General features: G+C 35.7%; 1 protein-coding gene across 5 annotated transcripts; it reads left to right on the top strand.

Moving 5' to 3' along the window:
* The first annotated feature begins 1902 nt into the window (after positions 1-1902).
* Positions 1903-7101, top strand: LOC140863520 (glycine-rich RNA-binding protein RZ1C-like). Of its 5 annotated transcripts, none has more exons than XM_073266996.1 (4): positions 1903-2039; positions 2135-2252; positions 5994-6487; positions 6665-7101. In XM_073266996.1, the coding sequence occupies exons 2-4, from the start codon at positions 2139-2141 to the stop codon at positions 6912-6914; spliced, it is 858 nt and encodes a 285-aa protein (XP_073123097.1). In that variant the 5' UTR covers positions 1903-2039; positions 2135-2138; the 3' UTR covers positions 6915-7101. The 5 variants fall into 5 exon arrangements, with proteins under 5 accessions (XP_073123097.1, XP_073123100.1, XP_073123099.1 ...); XM_073266999.1 differs by lacking the exon at positions 1903-2039 and adding an exon at positions 4105-5874; XM_073266998.1 differs by lacking the exon at positions 1903-2039 and adding an exon at positions 3198-5874.
* The last annotated feature ends 3801 nt before the right edge of the window (positions 7102-10902 follow it).

Raw genomic sequence — 10902 nt, 5'->3', positions numbered from 1 at the left:
CATACTACGATATCTATAGGTGAATCTATTCCTTCTTTAAAAGTTGCCTTAATCATTATTTGGATTGCTCCAATATGAATCCAAGACATCGTCCTTGTACCTCACTTTTCAACTTTTGCAATTCCTCTCTTATTTCTTCAAAAGGAATTAAATGCATCTCTATTTGATTACTTGTTAACTCCATGGGGATTGCCATTTCCCTTCTGGATACTTTGTAAATCAAATTATGTCTTCTTTGTCTAAGCCCTAGGTTGCCTAAGACTCTTTCTACTTGTCCTGCCGAAAATCCCTGGTACTTTTGTAACGTTGGATTTTCTCTCATAATCCTTTGGACCATATTATGAGATATCGTGGTTTGGCTAAAGAATCCAGCCAAACTTTCATGTGTTTCCTGCCGAAACACTTCTTCTTTATTCTGATTCTGATTCTGATTCATCCTCAGAATCTTCTTGACTAAACAATATCTCTTCTTCGTATATGCTTTCATCTGAGGGGATATCCTTAAATTGATATACTTGGACTAGATCTTGAAAGAATACCGCATCATCCATATCTGGTGTTGCTTCAAAGAGTTTAACTCTTTTTTTCTCGTTTTCTGGACAATTTGTAGATATATGTCCTCTTGCTCCACATGTCCAGCAGTTGCAATCCTTGAAACTTTCACTTGCTCTTGTATGAGTTCTTCTGAAAGTTCTTCTTGATGGTGTTCTTCCCCTGCTTTGTGATGAGCTTGTTACTGGGGATGTTCTTGTAGGTCCACTTCTTCTTCCTAATCTATAAGATCTGGCCTTTTGTTTGGACCAAAATGTTCTTGGTTTTCAAGAACTTCTCATTCTTTTATTATAGGGATTATTTCTGAATTTTTTCCTTTTAAATCCCTGTGATCTGTTTCCAATGATCGTTGGAAGATCATTTTCTCTACAACATAAAGGTGTACGTTTATCTATACCCTTTATTTTCTTGTAGTTCTTCTGTAATGCTGCCATATGGCACCATTCTGCCAATTTTCTTTTCAAAAAGGACGCGCGTCTTGCCAAACGAATCCGCAAGATCTTGTAGATCCTCGAGATTTAATCTTTCTAAAGTAGTCATCAGATAGTGTTTTTCTCTGATACTGTTTTTATAAGATTAATCATCCTTTCATCATCAGTTAAAGGTTTTTGAACCATTTTGGTTTTACCTTTCTGATGTAACAAAGGTTCAGTACCAAACGAGAGTGGTAACCTTCCTCCTGTATTTCCTTTTCTAGAACCAAAAGTGTGTTCTAGATTTATGATTTTATTTTGAAGATCTTTTAGAGTTCCAAGAATTTCTTCTTGTTTCTTAAGGATTTCTTCAATTTGCCGAGGTATTTCATACAGCTGATTGCTGTAATATTGTACCGTCTTTTGAATTTCTCTAAGATCTCCGGAGAGTTTAGAGGAATCTGGGGTAATCTCTAAAAATTTAGAGTTAGAGAACATCTTTCTTACTCCCTTCAAAATTAAGAGCATTAATCACAACCTGTTGTAAGTAATCTATTATGAGTAGATTAACTTGTTTATAGGATTTTATATGAATAAAATCCTCTTGATTCAAACCTTCGTTTGAAGTCATATTTTGTTGAAAATCTTCTCCTCAACAAAAAAAAAGTATGAATTAACGAATAATATAAAGTCTGAATAATTAACCTAAAGCTCTGATACCAATTTTACGGATTATTCAAGTACCATAATTGAGCACAAAAATAGCATAAATAAAGTACATAAATGCATAAATTGGGTACAAGAATTAAACATTGTATTTGACCAAATTTGGTGGTCCTAGAAAGTTTTAAGGAAAAATTTTTATTCTAAAAATTTATAAAAAAGTTAAGTTTGAATTTAAAGATTTATTCACAATTAACTCTTAGATAATACGAGGAAAAAAGAAGGGGACTGATTAGGGTTTCGCTTACAAATACCACATTTCTTCTGCTGTTTCAACAATCAGCGTTCACTCTTTCAAACTCTGTCGAAACCCTAGAGAGCCCAGATTCCAACTTCTATACGCCTAAATCTGTATTGCTTTCTTCCTTTTCACCTTAATTAGATTCAGGGTTTGTTCCCCTTTCGTTTTTTTAGCTTTGGTTTGAATTGAAGGGTTTTTTGTGCAGACAAATGGCAGACAAAGAACAAGACTACCGTATATTTGTTGGAGGTTTGTCGTGGGACGTCACCGAACGTCAGCTGGAAAGTGCTTTTGGTCGTTTCGGGAAAATTATCGACTGCCAGGTTCAATTTTGTTCTATGACTGCGCAATTTGAGTTGTTTCTTCCTGTCTTTGGTTGAGTATTTGTTATCTTGCGTGGTTTCTTTGTGTTAAAGCATTTTGACCGTGTTTTATTGCTCGGGAAGTTTTTAAGAGTCCGGAACCCTATTATTGGATTGTAGGGATGTGCAATTGAGTTGGAGCTGTTGAATTTTTTTTACTTTGTTTCCGGGAAAAATCACTTCGACCATTTTTTCCGTGTTTGTGTTGGATATGACGTGTTTTGGTAGAATTTTTGTAGTCTTACATATTCGAGTGCGTTCATTTTTTTTTTTTATGGATAGAGGAGTTGGCTGATATAGGAACTCACGAATAAATATTAATATATGTTTAGCCTAGGAGATACTGTCCTTTAGGCAAAATGTGAAATTGATTTTTCAGTTTTATTAATTTGGTTAAAATCTTCATCACACGATCCATCATAGTTATTTTGCCACATTATTTAAGGCGCTGTGTCTAGTAAGATGCCTGGGTGTCATGGGGCCTGGGGACTTATGTAAGGAGATGTACGCATCTTAGCCAATCATGAGTTTCTGGAAGGTGCATGTATGAAGTGAATTTTACTGCAATATTACACAGGAACAAAAATATATTTTCACACACTATTAAACAATAACATAAAACTGCAGAAAAGGTTGTGCTATTTAAAGTTTTTAGTCCCTTTGCTACTGGGTTGTGCGTCTTTGTTTTTCCAAATTATGTGGTGTTTATTAATCAACCATTTATTCATATATTTATGTAATTATGCCTTTTACTTTAACTTTTCCAATTGATATTTTAATATGTGAATGTTTCTTGCATGTTGCTTAAGTCTTCCTGACATCTTTAAATTTGATATGGATGATGTCCAGCACTTCTGGCATATAATTTTGTTGTTTTATTGACATTGCAATCAACTAGTTTTGTAGAATCAATAATGTGGGATGGCATTCGCGGATTTACTTGGGACAGGCTGAGTCTGTTTTATTGTTGATCATGACTGCTGCTTTGTCAGATGAATCTGTTAGCATCTTTCAAAAAAGCATCACAACTATTTCCCCACATCTGTCAAAGTGGAATAAACAGCGGACTTATCTGAGAAAATTAAAGTTTGGAACCTTTTTTCTCAAAGCCAAGAGGTTGATTTACTTTAGTGGAATTCAGTTATGATAATACTTCAACGAGTCCCATAAGGTAGCAAACTAGTAGAACATTTTCTCTGCTCTAATAGAAATCTAATGGACTTCGACAACTTGGCAATTCAGATTTTCGGGACGAGAGTTATGTCATTTCTTACTCATAAGTTGAGACAAAATTGTTTTCATAAGAATGAATTTGAACAAATCGAGCCCTGTTCAGATGCTTCTGTTGTTATCAGAGTGTTGAATGTTTAATCAAGAGACACTGAAACTCTTTGTTGCACCACCTTCTTGAAGTCTCTTTGCTAGACCTTCCTACGTCATGGTTTGCCAACATAACATAAATTAAGCTGCCAGAGCGACAGAGTATCCGTTTTCTATGGATCACAAAATGAAAGCTTACCCTGCTTCGAACTTATATTTGTTGCGTGTCATTTTCCACAATGTTCAGATGCTGGAATTCAGGGTCGAGTTGTTGTGATGAACGTTTTTAATGATCAGAGAAGTTACGTTATACTTTAAAAGTAGCAAAAGGGTTCTTTGCCTTGTTCTTTTTACAACTGATGTTCACTAAGCTAACGCTTCAGTTTGTAATTGCACATCTTAAGCTGCTGGTTAGGAATCCGAACATCTTCGGTGATGAAAACCTTATCAGGAATCGTTTATTTGTGTGTTGACATAATACTTGTACACGTAGGCTTTCAGTTAAATCAAGACAGTTGAGGTCATATTGTGGGTTCTCGAAGTCACCAGAAGATGTGGATGAGAACGTTCTCAGATTTGGTCTCTGTTTAGGCTCTAGCTCTTTCAAGAGTTGTGTGTACTGAACCTCTGTAGCAGGTGACCAGTTAGTGGACAGTTCATTCGCCACTGTTGCCCTCCTAGTGTGGAATGCTCTATTTTGCGGAATAACCATGATTCAAGAGTTGCAGTCTGTTTTCCATAGAAACTGAGCAAGCAAGTTTACTGTGCTAACTTTTAAACTTTCTGATCATTCTATTCTTGAATACCAATGATATTCAGATGTCAGATTTTGTGTTCAACTTACTGAATAGAACACTTTAATGTTTAGAGAGGTTTCTATATCCTTTAAACAGTTACAGAAAAGTATTTTGCGGAATCAGGGCCTTACCTTTTCTTTGACCAACGGTCCTCAAACCTACCTGAAACGCACTCAGTCGTTTTGAGATTATATATGGCACGAAGAAGAAAAACCCCTTTTCCCCAACCCACCGACTTCCCAGAAAATCCCCTTCAAGCTTATGCCAACCAACCAAAAATTTTATCTTAGAAAAAATGGGGATCATCGTTCTAATAAAAGATCAAAGTTTTGGATGGCTCTCACAATCCGCCGATAGGGAACGCTTTGTCGGGTGCCCTTTTGCCACTTTTCTTCTTTCATTGATTACCTTCATGTAAATCGGAAAATTTTTTGTGATCCTATGGGACTAATGGCTAACCGACTTGTTGAAGTGGGAGAAATGACCTGGCATACAGCTTGTAACTCAAGATTTTGTTATATCAATATCTGTCAAGGGTCACGTTTGGGTAGGGTTTTGGCCGACCGAGGTTGATCTTAGAAAACAGTGTCAGAGATTTGATGTAAGATTTGATTCAAGTTCTTTCCAGCATCTTGTGTCCTAAGCCTGTATAACAAGAGACTGAAGCAGTGTGTGGTTCATCCGATAGTATTGTCCGTTCGGTTGCATTCTTCATTTTGTTGGATGACATTGAATTTCTAGATGCTGATGATGGTGAGTGCTCTCCACAAAGCATATTAATTAATTGTTGCGCTGCTTCGTTGCCTATTTGTTGTGGATAAAAATAAAGTGCTGAAAAAGATTCTGCTCTGGTTTCCTACCTTGTTGCGAAACAACAATTTAAGGTCTCTTAAAGCAGAAAAGAACGCATTCCAGTGACTTTTAGGTTCCTTGTGGATGCTGAAATTTTGACAAAGTCTTGTGGTTCATGAAGTTTAGCAGCATAACCAATTCTCTCTTTGACCGAGATTATGGCTGATTGTTTGTTGATTGTATGAACACTCAAGTCTGGCAGTTGAGTGTGGTAATTAATTTTTTGAGTGATCGAATAAATAATCAGAATCCCGTCTTTTTTACCATTGAAACTGGTCATTATGGTCTACTTTCGTATTACGAACTGAGCCAGTATCAAATTGCAGTAAAAATTCTGGTGTAATCGTCTCAATTGATACACTGGGCGATGCAATGAGTTGTTCGAATTTGAATTGTGGCAAGGACTTAAGAGGTGAAATTTGTGAGGTTTCTTTGACATATAGATTCATTATTTGGTGTTCTCTTCTGCTGCTGCATGGTGAACCCCCAGCTACCTGATAGGGTATTTCAGTTGACAATATTTTAGGATCTCATTTTTCTTAATGTTAAAACTATATAAGAGAAAAGGAAAGAACAACCAAGAGCTTAACAGGCAAGTTTGTTGTGTAAAGCAGGTATGGAGTATGATGTTCAGTTGACGAAGTATTCAGTTTTACAAATGCTGTGCACATCTCCTCGAATGAACTGTTTTTTTTTTTTTCATTTGGTACTCTAAACCAAGCTCTGTATGTAGGTTATGCTGGAAAGAGATTCAGGTCGCCCACGTGGATTTGGTTTCTTGACCTTTGCTGACCGACGGGCAATGGAGGATGCTATCAAGGATATGCACGGTAGGGAGTTTGGAGATCGTGTTATCTCGGTCAACAAGGCCCAACCGAAAATGGGAGGTGAAGAACCAGCTCATGGATATGGATCTTACTCATCAGGTGGTAGGGGTGGTGGTAGTTATGGTGGCGATAGGTCAGCAGGGCAGGACACTTGTTTCAAGTGTGGTCGCCCAGGACATTGGGCCCGAGATTGCCCATCAGTGGGTGGGGGTCGAGGTGGTCGTCCATTCTCACCTCCACGCTCTAGGTATGGTGCTCCGGATGGCCGTGGTGATCGCTATGCTGGTGATCGTGATAGGTATGTGGATGATAGGATTGACAGAGGCCGTTTTGGTGATAGAGATCGATACGACAGCCGGGATGATAGATATGGGAACCGTGATCGAATCCCCAGCGATAGGTATTCTTAAACTTAAAGAGTATTCTAGAGTAATATTATTGATTTGTGTAAAATTATTTTCAGTTTAGTTTTAAGGTGATGTTAGACTGCAAGTTAACATCTTATTTTGTCACTGCCAATTGCAGGCAATATTCACAATCATTCATTAATCTGTCTTATTAAAACCCATGTACTCAGGTATCCCCCTGTTGTGGATCGGTTTCCAGTCGACAGGTATGGTGCCGCTGAACGCTACCCACAAAATGGCTACAGCAGAGACAGAACTTATGACAGAGATGGAGGCCCTAGGGGTGGTGGCAGTGACCGATACGGTGGTGGTGGTGCAGGAGGGCCTGCACGATATGATGGGAGAGGTTACAGAGAGAGGCCTGCTCCCTATGACCGCCCGAGGAGGGGAGGTCGACCCCCTTCAATGGAGCGCTACTAAAAGTTTGTGCATTTCTGCAGTTTATCTAGATCTTTTACTAGTATTGTTAGCAGATGAATTCGGATTTAAGCTTTGTTTTCTCTGGTATTGTTCTTTTTGTATGAACGACTAATCGACTATTGGTTGATACCTACTTGGTCTATTTCCTTGCTTTTTCTTTAATCAACAACCAAACCCCTTAATGAGATTTTGCTTGTTGCAATCTGAAGTAGTAGACTTGTTCTTTTCTTGTATCATTTCTAGTCGTTTAGTTGATTTGCCAAGAGAAGAGCTACGTAGAGAGGCACCACTGTTTGGGCAATATCTGCCAAATTTATAGGCTTGTGGGGAGTTAGTTGGCTACTTTTCTATTTTCTATTTTCTATTTTTGAACTGAACTTTATTATTATGTTTGTTGAAAAATATTATTATTATTAATATTATGTTGAATATTGAATGTTGAATGTTGAATATTGAGTTGTAAAATGTGGAAAATTAGTGTGTGATGATGTAGATGATGGTGTATTTATTTTTGGACTAATCTCAAATGTGGATCTATAAATAGGTCTTCATTTGTGATGAAAAATACAATTGAATTGAGAGAAAAATATTGTGAAGTGTAGAGTTTGATATATTTTGAGTTTTGGAGTTTTTTACTTTTTATCATAAATTTTTATTTTTTCACAACACGTTATCAGCACGATCGCTCGAAGGTTTTTTATATTTTCCGACGCTCCAAAATACAAGAAGAAGTCAAAAATATTCAACAAGTAAGAATTTTTATTTTACTGTTTATATATTTTTATTGTGTATATATTAATTAATATATAATATTATGTTATGAAAAAAATAAGTTTTTTTTCAAAACTTGTTATAAATCCTGGGAGGATGTTAAGACGACATCCCACACTCCCGGTAAGGGATACGACAAGTATAAAAGTCTCTAAGGTTTTTAAACAATAACGTGATATATATTTATTATGTATATATATTAACTATATTAATATATAATTTCATGTTATTATATAAAAGGTTGTCTATGACACTGACCTTATAATAACGTGATATGATATATATTATTGTGTATTTATATACTAACCATATTTGTATAATCTCATGTTATTATATAAAAGGTTGTCTACGGCACCGATCTTATAATAATGTGATATGATATACTATACCTGACTTTATACTAACTATATTAGTATAATTTCACAATATTATATAAAAGGTTGTCTACAACACCGACCTTATAATAATGTGATATGATATACATAATTATTTAATTATGATTATCATTATATGCATTGCATCATTATCACGAATTTTTATTCAACACATACTCGATTTTTTTTTTACCCCCAACGGTCACAAACGGTCACAAACGGCTAGTTTTTGGCCTATAAATATGTTCACTCAAGCTCATTTTCAATCACACCAAAATTCACTCTTTCTCTCAAAATATTTTCCCCTCGGTTTTTTCGAAGATGAAGATGATGACATTTTTAAGGCTATTTTTCATAACGATTATGATCATCATGCTCACGAGTCTTGTACTCACCAGCGATTTTCCACCACATACTTTTTTTCTATTTGTACACGTACTTGTACTCATCGTTTATCCATTATTTTGTATTGTCATATTAATGGAAATTAACTTATAAAATGCATTGTTATTTTTCTAGTACCACCATGTCAAATTTGGCAAAGTTTAAATTCGTTGCTCTCGATATCACTAGAAAAGAGCAAAGAAATGTTAATGAGAAATCATCAATCCCGACTCAATGTATCTACGGCATTTCCAGAAGCAAATGTCGTAAGTAAAAAATGAAAACCAAAATCAAAGGCAAAAACTAGATTTTGGTTGAGGTCGAGGATGTGGTCATGAACGTGGACGTAGAAATGATCGTGGTCGTGGTTATGGCCGTGAATATGAAAATAATCGAGATAGTTACTTCAATAACTAATCTCAAAAGAACGTCACGAACCACCCAAAAAGGCAGCATGAAAATATGAGTGAAAATAAAAATCACTCGAAAAGATATAAGAGTGTTTGTTATAAATGTGGCACTCCAAGACATTGGTCATGTACCCCTGAGCACATATGTAAGCTCTTTAAAATATCGATAAAGGGGAAAGAAAAAGAGACCAATTTTGTTGAAAACAGTAACCATTTAAGTGGTTCAACTTATTTCAATGCTGCCGATTTTTTCAAATGATTTCGAGAACATTGATTAATATATTGGTGGGACTGAAATGTAACATGCTATATTTTTCATGCATTCTTATGAAACATGCTATATTTTGCATATATATATTATCCTTGATTTTCTTTATTGCATTTTTTTGAAGTATGGAAAATGCTATGAGCAAATATGGAAATAATATCATGGAAATTTGCATACCAGATAGTGGTACAACACACACTATTCTGCGATATGAAAGATATTTCTTGGAAATAAAACCAACAAAAACAATGGTGAATACCATATCAGGTCCTGTAGACTTGATTGAAGGTTGTGGAAAAGCACATTTTTTGTTACCTAATGGTACAAAATTTCTGATAAATGATGCTTTATATTCACCACAATCGAAAAGAAATTTGTTGAGTTTTAATGACATATACTCTCATTGGTATGATACTGAGACGATAACTGATGGAAATCAGAAATATATGTGTCTTACCACATATAAATCAGGAAAGAAATATGTGGTTGAAAAATTATCAATGCTCCCTACTGGATTGCATTATACACATATAAGGCCAATCGAATCAAATATGGTGGTTAATAGTTCTTCAATATTAACAAATTGGCATGATCGATTGGGACATCCTGGTTCAATAATGATGCGAAGAATTATTGAAAATACGCATGGTCATCCATTGAAAGACCAGAAGATCTTTCAGAATAATAAGTTTCAATGTAAAGCATGTTTACTTGGAAAACTTATTATAAGACCATCACCAGCTAAAATCCAAACTGAATCACCCATATTTCTTGAACGTATTCAGGGTGATATTTGTGGGCCAATTCATCCACCATGTGGACCATTTTGATATTTTATGGTATTGATCGATGCCTCTAGCAGATGGTCACATGTATGCTTATTGTCAACTCGGAATGTGGCATTTGCAAGATTGATGGCTCAAAAAATAAAATTACGAAATCAATTTCCCGATTATACAATCAAGAAAATAAGACTTGATAATGCTGGAGAATTTTCATCCCAGACTTTCAATGATTATTGTATGTCAATGGGAATCACTGTTGAACATCCTGTAGCTCATGTTCATACGCAAAATATATTAGCTGAATCATTGATTAAACGTCTACAACTGATTGCTAGACCAATGATTATGAAAACAAAACTCCATATTTCTATATGGGGACATGCAATTTTACATGCTGCGGCATTAATTCGCATCAGACCAAGTGCATATCATAAATTCTCCCCATTGCAACTTGCATTTGGTAAAGAACCAAATATCTCTCATCTGAGAATTTTTGGATGTATGGTGTATGCGCCTATTGCACCACCTCAACGATCAAAAATGGGTCCACAAAGAAAAATCGGTATTTATATCGGTTATGATAGTCCATCAATCATTCGATATCTTGAGCCTCAGACAGGCGATGTGTTTACAGCACGTTTTGCTGATTGTCATTTTAATGAAGAAATCTTCCCAATGTTAGGGGGAGAAAAGAAACACATCGAAAAAGAAATCACATGGTATGTACCATCATTGTTACATTTGGATCCAAGGACCAAACAATGTGAGAAAGATGTACAGCAAATTGTGCACTTGCAAAGAATTGCAAATCAAATGCCAGATGCATTTACAGACACAAAAAGGGTAACAAAATCATATATATACATGCTGTAAATGCCCCTGCTCGAATTGAAATTCCAAAGAAACAAATTGAAGACACTCATGATGTCATAAAAAGCTTGAAGCGTGGAAGGCCTGTCGGTTCCAAGGATAAAAATCCTCGGAAAAGAAAAGGCA

Source organism: Henckelia pumila, chromosome 4 (genome assembly GCF_033568475.1).
Source record: "Henckelia pumila isolate YLH828 chromosome 4, ASM3356847v2, whole genome shotgun sequence".
In the NCBI taxonomy this organism is placed as follows: domain Eukaryota; kingdom Viridiplantae; phylum Streptophyta; class Magnoliopsida; order Lamiales; family Gesneriaceae; genus Henckelia; species Henckelia pumila.
Note: the sequence above shows the minus strand (reverse complement) of the source record. Positions and strands in the feature narration are given on the sequence as shown.

Excerpts from the sequence above, each read along its gene's own strand:
- LOC140863520 (XM_073266996.1), top strand. The coding sequence starts at position 2,139 with ATGGCAGACAAAGAACAAGACTACCGTATATTTGTTGGAGGTTTGTCG. Across the intron at positions 2,253-5,993 it reads GGAAAATTATCGACTGCCAG|GTTATGCTGGAAAGAGATTC; the intron begins GTTCAATTTTGT and ends CTCTGTATGTAG. Across the intron at positions 6,488-6,664 it reads GATCGAATCCCCAGCGATAG|GTATCCCCCTGTTGTGGATC; the intron begins GTATTCTTAAAC and ends CCATGTACTCAG.